This window comes from Ceratotherium simum, chromosome 26 (genome assembly GCF_057802395.1).
Source record: "Ceratotherium simum simum isolate JZ-2026a chromosome 26, ASM5780239v1, whole genome shotgun sequence".
Classification (NCBI taxonomy): Eukaryota; Metazoa; Chordata; class Mammalia; order Perissodactyla; family Rhinocerotidae; genus Ceratotherium; species Ceratotherium simum.
The window spans coordinates 771,782-786,126 of record NC_141925.1 but is presented as its reverse complement, the minus strand read 5'-3'; the positions used below and the strand labels follow the sequence as shown (position 1 = coordinate 786,126).

Here is a 14,345-nt window from a genome sequence, read left to right as displayed (position 1 = left end):
CTTGTCCTGGACCTGCTGCCCGTGACCCCGGCACCTTCCTGCCAGAACGACCCGTCTACACCGCGTAGGCATGGGCCCCCAAGCAGGTGAGGTGGCTCCCCCTCACAGACAGGGCATCTGGGGCCCTGGGGCGGCTCCCACAGCCAGGCTACCCCGGGCAGCAGGACCCTCCACATCAAGGCAGACATGGAGGGCGCTCCCGCTCCGGCCACCCCATCCTCCTGAGCCTGCCCCAGGCACCCCACACACAATGGGGGTCAGGGAAGGGAAGGGGGGAGGGCACAGATGAAGCACCTGGGCCCAGGGGTCCTGGTGGGGACAAGGGGAGGCCTTGGCTAGAAATGGCTGAGCCACCCAGGGCACAGGAGAAGGTGGTGGCCGAGCCCAGGGCCTCTGCTTGGGGCCTCCAGCTCAGACTAAGGACAGCACAGGGGTGGAGGGCAGAGTGAACCCGAGGTCTTGTGCTGGGGTGGTCACAGGCCCTGGGCAGACCTGCGCTGGACGCTCCCACACAGGGGTTCCCACCGGGCAGGACTCGGCCTTGTGGGGCCGGCGGCTGCTCACGGCCCATTCTGTTCCAGGTGTCCTGGTGAGCCTGGGCCTCACCCTCCTCATGTGGCTCAATGCCCACTGCTCTCGTCCCCAGGCCGAGGGCTTCTCCCAGGGAGGGTTGGATGACAGCAGGGCCGACCTATGGGCCAGGTGAGTGCAGGCCCCCCCTGCCGGCTCTGAGTCCACAGAGTTTCCTGAAGCTGACTCGCTGGCCAGGCTGGGGTGGGAAGCATCTCCAGGGTCTGTGCATGATGGCCCAGATGTGGCCTTCACAGGGCCGCCACCTCCCAGCTCAGACCTGGGGGCCTGGCCCTGCCTGCCCAGGTCACTCACACACCTTGCCCCAAGAAGGCACAAAGCAGCTGGCATCTTGCATCAGGGTCCCGCCCACGTGGCCATCGCAGCTGGCTGAGGCCGGGGTCCCCAGGAGACCCCTCACTTCTCACACTGCCCCCCTTGGCCTGGTGGGCAGCGGCTTCTCCTCCTGAGGCCTCTCAGCTTCCTTCCTTCTGCCCTGAGGCTGTGCCACCCTCTCAGGCCCCAGACTGAACTCTCTATTCTGTGTACCATCCAGGGATCTCATGAATGGGCTCAGCCATCCTCCCCTTCCTAGGGGATTGGAGGTCACTGATCGGCCGTCAATCAATTGATCAATCAGTTGACCAGTCAGGCGGGGCTGGAGGCCTGACTTGGACCAGACAGGCTCGGCTAAAGCCCCACAAGACCCCTGCCTATGCACAGATTTATTAGACTCGCACCATGAGGAAGGCTTGGCAAGGAGGCAGCCTGGCTGCGGATGACCAGCAGGTGGCCAGGCCACATATCTTCCAACCCCTCAGCCATCACTGGGATCTCTGAGCCTGCCCAAGCTCAGAGCTGGCGGGGACCAGCCTCGGGAGGAAGCACAGACCCAGAGTTTGGGCAGGGGCCAGGTTTAAGTCCTGCTCACAGCTCGGAGCCTGGGACCAGCCGGGGCTCACGGGAATGAGTGAGTGAGTGAGTGGATGAGTGAAGCAGGAGTCCTGCTTCGTCGAGGCTGCGCCAGCCACACTTGCTGTGTCCTCCTTGGTGTTGGGGAGTCTGACCTCCATCCCGCATGCTGCAGTCTAGGCTGCCCCTCCCGCCCTGCCCTCTGCCCTCTCACTGCCTGCCTCCTTTCTGCCCAGTGCCAACACTTCCCTCCTGCAAGGATTCTGGTGCCAGCCAGCCAGGCAGCTGTCCCGGGACCAGCTTTCGGCTCTGATCAGGAGGATGGCGTCACAGCAGGTCTTCCTCAGAGCCTGGCAGGTAGGCAGCCGCAGCTGGCAAGATTGGGCTGGAGAGTCGAGGGTAAGGGCGGGCTCCCAGGAGAAGGGCAGGGGAGGGCATCCCCCCAAGAGGACACAGGCCAGCAAGGGCCAGGACTGCGGGGCGGGACGTGGAGTGAGCTCTCCTGGAGCACAAGGCTGTGCTGGAAACGCTGCATGCATTGTCTCTAAGCCAACCTGCCAATTTCACAGCCGCCTAAGAGGCCTTCTCTTAGGTCGGCCCCGATGTGACTGGAAGTCTGGCCCTCTGAGGTTGGCCTTTTCCTCTCTCTGGTGATTCTCCACAGTGGCCACTTTGGACAGTCCAGGACTTCTTAGCCAACTGCCCGCAGACCCCCTGCCTCCTGTTCTTGGCTGGGGTGAGGGCTTGTCCACCTGGCCAGCGCAGGCCCCTTCCTGCCCCCTTGGGGTGGGTCCTCTGGGCCCCCGGGCTGGATCTTCAGCCTGCTGGCCTCTCCCCAACCTGGGCTACCAGAGGGGCCGGCTGAACCACCTCAACCCCCAGCCGACCCACACGTCGCCAGCCCCTGGGTTCAAAAAAAGGAAGAAAGGAAGAAAAGCTGCTGTTTTGTCTCATTATGAAATTAGTTTAAAGCCAGTAATAAATCTGAAAGAACCCCAAAGTAGGCCGAGCTGGCCAAGAAGTCTAGGCCGAGGGTGGCATTGGGACGAGCAGAATCTCAGGGAGCCACTGTGGTGCAATGGGGGCTGGGGTGGGCAGAGGGCCTGAATCCCGGGGTGGGGGTTTCAGGCTGGGTTTGACCCACTCTGAGACCGGTTCTGATGTGGGGCTTGAGCAGGAGGAGGAAGGTGTGAAGTCCAGGTGACAGAGGGTGAGCAGGCGGGAGGAGGGGATGGGCTGAGAGGCGCGCAGGGGGCTTGACCCCAGGCCCCACACTGTGGGGAGGATGACATGGCAGAGAGGAGGGGCTGGGTGAGCCCCAGGCTGGACGAGGCAGTAACTCACCGCCCGCTCTGCCCAGCTCAGCTGCCTGGCCAACCTAGCCGCCCGGCACGGCCTCCAGGGGGACTTCTCGCTGCACCCCGCCGACCTGCTGCTCTTCTACAAGTGAGGGGCCCCTCCCCGCCCAACGTCTGGCCGGCGCGGGCTGAGCATGTCTCCTCTGGAATCCCGGGGACCCCAGCTCCCCAGGGGCATGTCGGGTCACCCCGCAGGATCCCCGGCTGGCCCCCACCCTCCCGACAGCACCCCACCTGCCCGCAGCCTGACGCAGGTGAGGGAAGCCAACTGCCGGGCCTTCATCCGCCGCGCTGCCCAGGGTCACACAGAGCTGCTGGCCAACCTGCCCGACCAGAGGGCCGCCTTGGGGCACGCAGCCTTGGCCTGCCTGGTAGGCACTGCGGGCCGGCTGGGACAGGACAGGTGGACAGGCAGTGAGGCCAGGCTGGTGCTGACCTGCTGTCCCACAGGGAGGGCACCGCCCTCAGCTCAGCGCCTCTGACCTGCTGCTCCTTGGGATCCTGGTGTGCGACATGGACACGTCCAGCATCATGGCCTTGGACCCTCGTGTGCTGCAGAACCTGCGGCGCTGCGCCCGGCTGACCGCTGCCCAGCAAGCCGCCCTCAACACACTGCTGGCCAGTGGGAGGACCACGCTTGGGTGGGTGGGGGCCCCGTCCCCTCTGCCCAGGCCTCTCTTCCTCGAGATGAGACAGGAAACAGCCTGGGGTTCTGGCCCAGGAGATCATTGATGTCCACAGCCCTGCTGACCTTTGACCTCTGACCCCAGCTCACAGCCCCACTCTGACCCTGCCGCCTCTGGGGCACAGATTTGGGGGTGCTGCCCCACTGACTGGGTCCTGCAATCCCCCTGCCCCAACACCTGCACTGGGTGGGTCTCTGCTAGGCAGGCGAGTGTCCGCAGCAGGGCGGGCCATGGGAACCATGTGCTCAGGAGGGGCAGGCAGCCTCAGGGCACTGGGGCACTGCTCCCGACCCCAACACACTGTTCCTTTCCCGCACACCAGGCCCCCTGGCTCCTGGAACCTGGAAGGGCTGCAGGCTCTGGGACCCCTGGCCACTTACGTCAGCCCCGGCCTGTGGGTGCAGGTGCAGGAGGTAGGACAGTGCCCCGGGTCGGGGGGGGCAGTGGAGCTGGCTGTGGACATGGAGAGAAGTGTCCGGCTAACCCTCCACCAGCCCGTCCATGCCTGAGGGTCGGCCATCTGGCCACTCCAATGCTCGAGAGGTGTCCCCAGTCACTCCCTGACAGAGTTTCTGTCTGTGGGGTGGGAGGAGGGACCAGGTGTCCCCTGGTGGCCCCTTTCCGGGGTTGGAACGTCCATGTCCTCCTTGCCAGGCCGTGGGCCTGGGCTTCTTCAGCAGCATGGTGGCTGCGTGCCGGGCAGGGCAGCTCAGCCAGCGTGATGCCAGGCGCTTCGTCACCCGCTTCCTTGAGGCCGAGGCCAAGTCGGTGTCCTCGAGGCCCAAGCGGGGAACAGGTCAGTCTGGCTACCGTTGGGGATGCTGTGTCTCCTTCTGCTCTGGGCTCCTCAACCCAGAGTGAGGGCACCCAGCCACAGCCCCACCTGCTGCTGGACCTCCCGAGCGTGGCCCAGGAGTCTGTGTCCAGCCTGGGGGGGTCTGAGTCCAGTGGGACTGGACTTCAGGGCCAGGGCCGGGTTGGGAGTTGAGGTCAAGGTCAGGGTTGATTCAGTCTGGTCTGGGCTGGTTCTTAGCTAGGGGTCAAGCTTGGGGAGACAGTCAAGGCGGGTCCAGGTCAGGAGTGAAGTGGGGCCCGAAGTCAGCTTCGGTGGTCAGCTCGGGCTGTGGCTGACCAGTCGGGCCATCAGCACCGCCACCCCACCCCGGGCCACAGGGAGACACTGCATCCACGGTGACATCACGGCGGCCACGCTGCAGGACGACCTCTTCCTGGTGCGCTATGACTGCTCGCAGCTCGAGTCCTGCCTGGGCAGCCACGTGCTCAGGGCCAACCTGGACCCCCTGCTGCAGCATCCGCTGCCCGCCGAGTGCCAGCGCGTGGTCAAGGCCAAGCTGGCCAGGGTGCGCTGAGGACCTGGCCGCAGGAGGGGGCGGGTGGGTGGGCACCGGCAGTGTGGCCTGACCCCCCTCCTGCCTCAGATCTACCCAGGCGGTGTCCCCGAGGAGCAGCTCCGGCGCATCACCTCGCTGGTCTACCTCTACTCTCGCGCGGAGATCAGCCAGTGGAACATCACGTCCAGAGAGACGGTTGTGGCCCTGCTAGCCTCGGACGTGGCCCTGGAGAACCAGACTGAGGTGAGGGCAGCGGGGGCGGGGGGGCCCACTGACCTTGGCCCTGCTGACCCCAGGCCCGCCCCCAGGCTGTCCTGCAGAAGTTCCTGGACCACAACGGCACTGTCAACAGCGCCCTGCTGGTGGCCATCGGGGGCTCCCGTCTCTGCTGGATGAGCCCCCCACAGATCCAGGCCATCCGGCCCTCGGAGTTCCGGTGAGCCCGCCCAGCGACTCGCCCACCCATGCTGTGGAGTCCCCTTCACTCCTCAGCCAGGAGGGTGGGGGAAACTGAGGCTCAGGAGGGGGTCCCAGCCAGATCACCGAGGGTGTGTGGATTTCCCATGGCTGCCGTCACAAAGGACCACAAACCGAGTGGTTTAACACCACAGCAATGTATTCTGTCAGTCTGGAAGCCGGAAGTCTGAAATTAGGGTGTTGCAGGGCTGGGCTCCCTCTGAAACCCGCAGGGCAGGCTCCTTCCTGCCTCCTCCAGCCTCTGCTGGTGCTGGCACCCCTTGGATTGTGGCTGTATCACCCCAGTCTTTGCTTCCATCATCACACAGCTGTCTCGGCTGTGTCTGTGTCCAAATTTCCTTCTTCTGTGACACCAGTCGTTAGATCTAGGACCCACCCTAACTCAGTGTGACCTCATCTTAATCGAATACATCCAAAAGTAGGAAAGACCCTATTTCCAAGTCAGGTCCCATTCAGAGGTTTGGGGTGGGCATGAATTTTGGGAGACACTATTCAGCCCAGCACAGGGGGCAAGAGGGAAGCTGTGGTTTGGGGAGAGCCAGTCCCAGCCGACTGGGGGACGAAGGGCTGCCAGCCTGCCCGTCAGCCTCGCCCCATCCCCAGGCTGGCCGGGGCCCTGGACATCTCCTCCTGCCCTCAGAGCCGGAAGGATGTGCTCTACGCCAAGGCCCGTGAGGCCTTTGGCAGCACGAGGACCACGGCTGCCTACTACCACCTCATGCGCCCTTACCTCGGTGAGCCCCTGCCCTGTGTATGGGCACCCCTCTTCTGGAGCCCCCGCCCCCCTCACCACTGCCCGGCCCCCAGGCGGTGCCCCCGTGGAGGAGCTGCAGCACCTGGCCCAGGAAAACGTCTCCATGGACATCGACACTTTCACCAACCTGAACCCCCGCGTGCTGCAGGTGGGCCCCGGGGGCGGCCCCATCAGGCAGCGGGGCCGGCTGGCCAAGCCAGGGGAGCCCTAGGTCACGGGTCCACAGGCCCTAAGCACCCCAAAGTCAGAGGTGTGCAGACAGTGTGGATCCCGGCTCACTTCTCCTAGGTTAGTCACTGCCCTGCAGAGTCTTCCCTCGGCCCCAGAGCCCGCCCCTGTGGGCCCCTCCGTCCCTCTCCCCACGGCCCCCTCACTTCTCTCGCAGAGCCTGAGTGTTGGCAATGTGACGACACTGTTGGGCCAGAATGTGGGGGACCTGCAGAAGGCACGCAGCCACCCCACCATCAGCTCCTGGCTCCGCAGCCTCAACAGGTCAGCCCTCAGTGAGCTGGGCCTGGACCCGGACCCCGTCGGCCCCACCGGCCCAGCCCACCCGACCACTGGGTCCCCTAACACCACCCCCTGGACACCCCATCTAGCCCCTACTTCAGGCCAGCCCGGGAATGATGCCCCCACCTCAGGTACGGCCCTGCACCCCGCCCTCCCCCTCGCAGGCCATCCCCCGCCTCTGCTCTGTCTGCCCCGGGCCTCTGTGGACCCCGGACTGTGACTAATTCCTTGCCTTTGCCCAATCTCGTGCTCTGTGGGCCAACTCTTTTTCCATTTGCCTCCTCGGGTAACAGCTAGGTGACACTGGCTTCACCCTTCATCGCCCGCTGCGGTATTGAAGGACACAGTCACCTCCTCCAAAACCAGCTGAGCAGCAGAGAGTGGGGGGTGGGGGGTGGGGGAAGTTTTGAGATCCCTGTTGGGGTCCAGAAGAGTAGATATAATGGGGGTCCTCACTGGCCTTGCCCACTGCAGGGACGGGGTGAGCCTTGAGCCCAGAGGGAGGGGCTGCCCAGGCCTGGGAGGCTGCCGGGACAGCCCTAGGGGGGCTCCTAGCTGGGACTGACGGGTGCTCCCTCCATGTTCCCCCTACAGGCAGCCCACCAGCCCATGTGGGGTATGTGCCACTTGCTGTGGCCCTGCCCTCCAGCCTCCTGTGGCTGCTGTATCGGGGCACCTGCACCATGGCCTCCAAAGATGGCACTGCGCTGGCACCACACGCAGGAAAATTGGGGCTGGTAGGCAGAGCTGGACGCCTGCCCCATGTCCCACATCCTGGGGGCCTGCAAGGCTGGTCCCCACCCACACCCAGCTCCCAGGACCTGGAGCTGGACTGAGGACCTGGGCCCAGCGGGAGCTGCAACCCACCCGGTCACCAGCCCCGGCCCTCTGGCCTCCTTCAGAAGGAGAACTGGGTCTGGGGAGGGGCTTCCGTGGCCCTGACCTTGCTGACTGATTTGAATAAAGAACAAGGCCGTCTTCCTGTTTGTGTCCCTTTGCGGTGGGCCCAAGGAGGGGCACAGAGACCCCCTTAGCCAGGAACAGGACTCCCACCTGCCATCTCTTGGAGCGTCAGTGTCATCAGAAGCCACCTGGAGTGTTGTTTGGCCTCGGGGGGAGGCCCAGGCAATGGAAACAGCATTGGGAAGGTGCCGAGGGCCCCCCCGCCTGGGCCCCCCTGTCCAAGTACAAATAGGAGGGGCTGCAACTCAGGCGCCCCGCCTTCCAGGTCACAGCCGTCAGGGCCCTCCCAGCCGTCCTCTGAACACCACAGGGCACCTCTGCAGAGGGGGAACGCATCCTCTTTTATTGGGCTCCAGTCCCCTCAGACAGGGACCACCCAGGCCTGCTCCCAGCCAGGTGGGGTCTCCACAGCAGGCGCGAGTCCCGGGGCGTCTGGAGCCGTGGGCTCAGTTCAGGGTCACAGCCAGAAACAGAGTTGTGATCACGGTGAGCACAGGTCCAGGTCTGAGGAGGTGGGCGCCCCCCGAGAGGGCCTCTGCACAGAGGGGGTGACTCAGACCCTCCACCTTGCTCTGCCCCGAACCCACCCAGCCAGCCGCCCCAGCCTACCTCGGAAGTTGAGGTCCAGGACCAGGTAGCCATTGGGGATGCCGCCGTGGAGCCCCAGACCCAGACTGTCCAGGTCATCCTGCGGCTGCCGGAAGATCCAGTCCCGAATGGGGCTGTTCCCCTCCTCAGCCTTCAGGCCCGCCAGGTTGGGACCCAGAAGTTTTTGCACCTCGGCAATGGTCAGCGGCTGTCAGGGCCCCCAGGACGGCTGTCAGGGTCTCCCTGCTCTCCCCCAGGAGGCTGCTGGGCTCCGCTGTGTCCAAACCACCCCGTGCTTCCCCCACGCACAGACGTGGCCTGGCCCCTCCAGACTTTGGAGCTGGTGGAGGCTCAATGGGGGGCCCCTCCCAAGACCCCGCCCTTCTCCCAGGGCCCCACCCCTCCCTGTGGCCCCTCCCCACGGTCCCGCCCCTCCCGCGGCCGCACCAGCAGGGCCTCTGTCTGCAGCTTCTTGAAGGTGGCCGTGTCCATGTGTATGTTCTGCCGACTGAGAGCCCTCATGTCCTCCGTGGGGGCCCCACCTGCCCTCGGGGAGAACACCCCTCAGTCTCACCCTCAGACCACAGGCTACAAGAAGCCCACTTCCTTTTCCGATTCCCTCTTCCTAAGGAATTCCTGGGCCCTAGGTGTGTCTGGTGACCACCTGACCCTCTGTGTCGGGGGAGAGGCTGGAGACGACTGAGTGCCTGAGCAGAGTCAGAAGTCATAGGGTCTCAGCCTCTGCACACTGGAGGGGCGAAGGTCATGTTGGCCACCCATCACACCACCAGCAGGCAGCCCAGTGAGGTGAGAGCCTGGCAGCACCGACGGAGGGGCCTCAGGCATCACACCCCCGTGTCCTCCCTGGCTCACCTAGGTAGGGCTTGATCCTCGCAAAGTATTCGGACCTGCTTGTGTTCTGGAAGGCGATGCGGGCCTTGGAATAGAGGACGTCCATCTGTAGTGGGCAGCACGCGTCCAGGTCCTGGGGCCTGGCCGCCCTGGAGAGGCAGTGTGGGGCTGGGCAGTGAGCTCAGAGCAGAGCGTGCCCGCCACACCCACAGACCCCCGGACTCACCAAACAACGTTGTGCTGCATGGAGCCCAGCTGCTCAGGACTGAGGAAGCACAGGTAGGTGGGACGGAAGGTAGCCAGGGTGTCGAGGGTGGCCTTGTCCATCTGGCCCCCTCCCACCTGGTAGCGGGCAATCAAGGCGGCCACCTGTGGGAGGGGCCCCTGAGGTGCCTTAGGGCAGGGAGAGACATACCCCTCCAGGCCTGCACAACCTCACACCCTGTGCACTCCCCTGGCAGGTGGTCACCTGAGCATCCATTTTGCGCCCTTTGCTGATTTTAAGCAGATATTTCACGACCTCAAGGGATGTCACACTCCACTTGTAGATGTCTTCAGGGGTGACCGCATAGAAGAAGTACCTTAGGCGCCAGACCAGGGACTCGGGGTACCCCTGCGGATAGACCTACCGAGGGAGTGGCCGTGAGGGCGGCTGGGGAAGGCTGCAGCACAGGGGCAGGTGGGGCACGAGGGATGAACTACCTCGTTCAATTTGCACCTAAAAATTTCGAGCTGCTGGTGGGTGAAGGGAATCACATTCACCCGGTTCATCTGAGCGTCTAACAGGGCCCCATCCACACAGGCCTCCAGTTCCCACTCCTCGTAGAAGACAAGGTTTTCTTCCACCACTGTGACATTCCGCCCCGGGGGGCAAGTCTTCTGGCGCAGGGTGCAAGCCTTCTCTGCAGCGACAAGCAGGGGGTCGGTGAAGGTGGGCTTCTCCCGTCAGCCTCCGCTTCCTCCCACACCCTCAGTGAGACCCTGGGCAACACATGACCCTCTCCAGGCCTCAGTTTACCCACTGGCAAAATGGGGCAACTCTGTCCACTTTTCAAAGTTGTGACCATTGAATGAGCTGAGCAGCCAGGAAGGGCCACAGGTGGGGGCAGGTGAGACCCCACAATGGAGCCCCCACCCCCAGATCTCCTGACGCCTGACGGGACTGGGCGCCATGCTCACTCTCTGTGCTCCGCCGCGCCCTTGGGAGGATGGCAGTCAGCTCAGGCCGCTGCCAGGACAGGTCCCAGGAGGGGCGTTGCAGCCACGGGGTCATGATGCCCTGACGACAGAGCAGGGCTGTGGCTGAGCCGCATGCGGCTGGGCATCTAAGGACTCTCACCCAGGAAAAACCCTTCCGTTACCCCAGAGGCACCTTACCAGTCCTGAGTCTGCAGCCTGGGCCCCGGGAGGTAGCACCCACCCTGCAGCAGAGGGGGCACAAGGCTCGAGGGATGGCCAAGGGCTTCTGGGTGTGCCTGCTGCAGGGCCCCACCCTGGAGGGGAAGGAGCAAAGCTGGCCCCTCCCTGGCCCCTGGTCTTACACAAACCCCACAGATGTGGCAACAGAGGATTACGGACCCTGCACCCCATGATGTCACAGCCCACCACACCATGCCCCAGGCCAGAAGCCTGCACCCCACCAGGGAGCCCAGGTCTCCCACATCCTCCTGCGACCTCACTGCTCAGGGCAGCCAGACATCCATCCCACCCACACCCTCACTTTGGCCTGAGCCCGCATCACTGCCCTGGCTCAGCCTCCAATCCTGGGGGCACAGTGGTCCAGCAAGGGTGCCAGAAACAGTCACCTCTGGGGGCAGAGTCATGGCTGACAGCCTGCACGGGACTCGAGACACCTGCCCCAGACTCGAGTCACCTGCCTAGGACTCAGGGCACCTGCCCAGGTGGGGGTCCCTGCCCCCAGCCAGGGGAGGAGGCATGGGGCAGCTAGAGCCTTTCCTAAAGTCCTGACCCCCTAAGGACCCTCGGCTGCCCTCTGATGCTCCCTGGCCCTCATACTTTGTGGCAGCCCACCCCCATTACTCACCGAGGCTGAGAAGCAGGAGCAGGAGGCTGCTGTGGGTGGGGGTCCTGCAGGACCCCAGGCAGGGTCGAGCAGTCTGCAAGGCCATGATCTGTGGAGGACAGCCACTCTGATGTCCCCACCACTTGGACAAGATGGAACTCTGTACCCACCCCACCCCCGTTCCCCCTACCCACGCCCCTGCCCTACGCCAGTGCAGAGCCTTGTGGGGCTGCAGGGGTTTCAGGGCCTGAGGGGTCCCAGGTCAAACTTTTTCAGGCCCCTGCGGCGTCTGCGCCGCCTCCAGCCCTGCTCTCAGGACCAGCCAGCCCACCTGGCCCTTCCCGTCCAGGAAGCCGGCCCCTTCTGCTGTCTGAGTCAGCCCGGCCCCCAGCTGTGAGAGCCCAGGCGGGCAGCTGGCAGCTGGCGCCCATCCCCTCTCCCTGCAGGGCAGGGCAGGGTGGGAGAGTCTAGTGCAAGGAGGCAGGGCTGCCTCTGGCTCAGGCTGGCCTCAGTTTCCCTATTTGCACCGGGGGACTGAGCAGTTCAGGGCTGGGTGTTGTGCAGAGTGGCCCCCCAACCTGGGGCATGGCCATCCTCCCCTCTCCACCCTGCTGCATCCTTGGCCACGGCTCTGGGCTTTGTGCAAACCCAGGGCCCTGCCAGGTGGACTAGGCCAGTGGGGCCCACCTGCCCTCCTGCTTCCCCTTCTGAGGCCCCTCCTGAAACAGAGGCCTGGGAGGGTGCCCAAAGGCAACGCCCCTTCCCACCTACCAGCCCCTTGGGTGGGGCGGTGGGGTGGTGAATGGGCATTCTGGGGAGATCCCAGGGCACATTCTGAAGTGGGGTTTGGGGCTTTGTGGGCCAGTGTAGGGTGGGGAGGTGGGTGGGGAGCCACTCCCAGAGGCGGCCTGCCCTGGGGTAGGGTGGGGCCTGCCTGAGATCAAACCACCTTCCACACTCGCCCCTCCCAGGGAGGCCCACGGCGGGAGTCCACCTGTGGGCCACCTGTGGGCGGGTGGAGCAGAGCCATCCCCTCCCCACTAGTCCTCACTCCTGGCCTGTGGGCCCCACCCTGCTCAGAAATGGAGGTGCACTTCATGCTTCAGCAATCTCTCACCTGGGCAAGGAGCCCAGCCACAGGGAGTGTCCTGGGGAGAGCTGAAGCCCCAGGGGGCCCCCTCCCTCCGCTGCCAGGCCCAGACCAGAAAATGGGCAATGGAGTGGGGCCCCCGCCCCTGGGGTAGATGAGGCAAGGCAAGAACCTCCTCCCACCCCAGCCCCATAGAACCAGGGACCCCAGCTCCCCAGGCAGGGGCTGCCGTGGGCCCTGGAATCTGCATGTCACCCCCCAGGAAGGCCACTTAGGGGCCACAGAGGCACTGAGGGCTGTGCTCAAGTGGCCCAGGTGCGACCTGCAGGAGTCATGCCCGTTTCCACAGGTCTGAGCCGGGTTCTTGTGTGACACGGAACAGTCCCCGGACTCCATCTCACTATGCAAGGCCACTCTGATGCTTCCCTGTCTTAAATGCCAGTTTAGTGGGTCCCAGCGGGGGCAGGACAGGGAAGGCACTGGGGATGGTCCCATCTCTGACCCTGAGTACTGCATGACCATGTCTACCTGGTCACCTGTCGCTTATTAACCACCTGCACACTTGCAGAGCACCTACTGCACGCTGGGTCCTGCTCAGACGCTGGCACACGCCGCAGCAGGAAAGATTCAGGCCCTGTCCAGGGTCCTGGCGGTGGGGTCTGGCCACAGCAAGGACTGGTTCTGTCCCTGCCCTCCTGCCCCTGCCCTGCTACCAGGGCGATAGCCATCCCCCTTTATGCCCCAGGTGGGGTCTGGGATCTAAGTGGACCACAAGCTCCTCAGAGTGGAATGTGAGGTAGAGGTGGCTATGTCTGTGACAGAGGAATGGCCAGCTCCTCCCCCAGCCTGAGAGTCACGAGCTCACAGCCTCCGGCAGGGACACAACTGCAGGACACTGGCCTGGCCCAGGCTCTTTCTTGCCCCACCTGTCCCACGCACCTGCAGAATCTGCCCCCCCAGCCCAACCTCGGTCCCCAAGTTCTGGTCCTCATGTGATGGACAATAAAGTCAGACCACATTCCCTGCCAACCTCAGGCCTCTCTGTGAGGGCAGGCGGGAAGCAGATTACCGGCTTAGGGTCTTGGAAACAGGATCATTTAGTCTTCCCCAAGCACAGAGATGCTGTGCGGCCAGCCTGAGGTCACACAGCATGTTAGGAGCAGCTGGGGCTAGGGCAGAGCTGACCCTGAGGCCACTGCTCTCTGAGGAGAGCAGAGGAGGGGTGGGGGGGTGGGTCTTCGCTGCTTCCCAAGTGCAGTGGGGACTGGGGAGGGGGCATCCATGGGGAGCAGGGGGCAGGGATTGTCCCGCCTCCCTCAGCCTGCTCGTTTGGGGCCGGCCAGGACGCCCTCCCGGCTGGGTCCCAGTACCAGCCTCGGTCTAATCCCTGCCCTCCACCCCCAGAGCCGCTTGGCTGGAGGTGCTGAAGGAGGTGTCCTCGCCCCCACCTCCCAGGCGTGTCCTCCCTCACCACCCAGACCCTGAGGAGCCGCTGTCCCCACCCCACACGGGTGAGGCAGCCCTCATGTGCCTGGACGTTGGGCTGGGTCCTGGGAGACCCCTAGGTCCCAGGAAATCCCCCAGTGCCCCCAGGCACCTCCCCGGGCTCCCAGCAGGCCCTGTCCGTGGTGACCCTGGTGTTCCGGGGTGATCGACCAGACCTGAGCCTCCTGTGCCTCAGTTTCCTCAGCTGGAAGTGGAGCAGTCAGGGCCCGGCAGTGTGTCGTCTGTCAGGGGAAACAGATGAGGCCGCCGGGCAGCGGGGAGTGGCACTGCTCATGCCGCAGGAATGTGCGGGTGGAGACCCCGCGGAGGAGCCGCCCCCTGGGAGGAGGAGGTTCGCAGGGGTGAGGAGTTCTCGGGCCTCCCTGGGTGGACGTGGGCGGCGCTCTGGCCAGGCTGACTGGCAGGTACCAGACGCGTGCTGGGAGCCAAGGCCTTGCTTCACAGGCTAGCAGCCTCCCGTTCCTCAGGAGGTGAAACTGAGGCCAGTGAAGCAGAGTGGCCACCATCACACGGGGCGGGCTCCCAGCTGGCGCCGTGATGGGGTCTCCACAGGCCACCCCGCCGATTCTGAGGCCCAGAGATTCCGGGTGGGGGTCGCTCAGCCAGGACGTGACTCCCAGGAGCGTCAGGCACAGTGTGGCTTCTTTTGAGCGAGTTCTGGGCTCACGGCAGCATGGCGTGGACGTCACCGTGGCCTGACGTGG

The 14,345-nt window shown here is 64.7% G+C and overlaps 2 protein-coding genes across 2 annotated transcripts; one reads left to right on the top strand and one right to left on the bottom strand.

Moving 5' to 3' along the window:
• The first annotated feature begins 70 nt into the window (after window positions 1-70).
• LOC101398893 (mesothelin-like protein) lies at window positions 71-7,591 on the top strand. The gene is made up of 15 exons (XM_087449187.1): window positions 71-86; window positions 582-702; window positions 1,719-1,839; window positions 2,843-2,928; window positions 3,085-3,211; window positions 3,291-3,481; window positions 3,849-3,939; window positions 4,181-4,322; window positions 4,700-4,887; window positions 4,966-5,121; window positions 5,187-5,314; window positions 5,959-6,089; window positions 6,163-6,257; window positions 6,495-6,750; window positions 7,214-7,591. The coding sequence occupies exons 1-15, from the start codon at window positions 71-73 to the stop codon at window positions 7,453-7,455; spliced, it is 2,091 nt and encodes a 696-aa protein (XP_087305313.1). The 3' UTR covers window positions 7,456-7,591.
• Window positions 7,592-8,028: 437 nt separating this feature from the next.
• On the bottom strand, window positions 8,029-11,151 carry MSLN (mesothelin). The gene is made up of 10 exons (XM_004438223.3): window positions 11,067-11,151; window positions 10,400-10,443; window positions 10,202-10,301; window positions 9,725-9,924; window positions 9,492-9,647; window positions 9,249-9,391; window positions 9,044-9,171; window positions 8,618-8,712; window positions 8,192-8,378; window positions 8,029-8,117 (listed from the first exon to the last, which is right to left on the bottom strand). Exons 1-10 carry the CDS (start codon window positions 11,149-11,151, stop codon window positions 8,029-8,031), a joined length of 1,227 nt encoding a protein of 408 aa, XP_004438280.1.
• Between the last annotated feature and the right edge of the window lie 3,194 nt (window positions 11,152-14,345).

What these genes read in the sequence shown, in the direction of transcription:
- LOC101398893 (XM_087449187.1), top strand. An exon ending in ACGCAGCCTTGGCCTGCCTG is followed by an intron (nt 3,212 to 3,290) that starts GTAGGCACTGCG and finishes GCTGTCCCACAG; the next exon opens with GGAGGGCACCGCCCTCAGCT. An exon ending in CCTCATGCGCCCTTACCTCG is followed by an intron (nt 6,090 to 6,162) that starts GTGAGCCCCTGC and finishes CCCGGCCCCCAG; the next exon opens with GCGGTGCCCCCGTGGAGGAG.
- MSLN (XM_004438223.3), bottom strand. Translation starts at nt 11,151, where the DNA reads ATGGCCTTGCAGACTGCTCGACCCTGCCTGGGGTCCTGCAGGACCCCC. An exon ending in TTAGGTGCAAATTGAACGAG is followed by an intron (nt 9,648 to 9,724) that starts GTAGTTCATCCC and finishes CTCCCTCGGTAG; the next exon opens with GTCTATCCGCAGGGGTACCC. An exon ending in GGCGCAAAATGGATGCTCAG is followed by an intron (nt 9,392 to 9,491) that starts GTGACCACCTGC and finishes CCCCTCCCACAG; the next exon opens with GTGGCCGCCTTGATTGCCCG.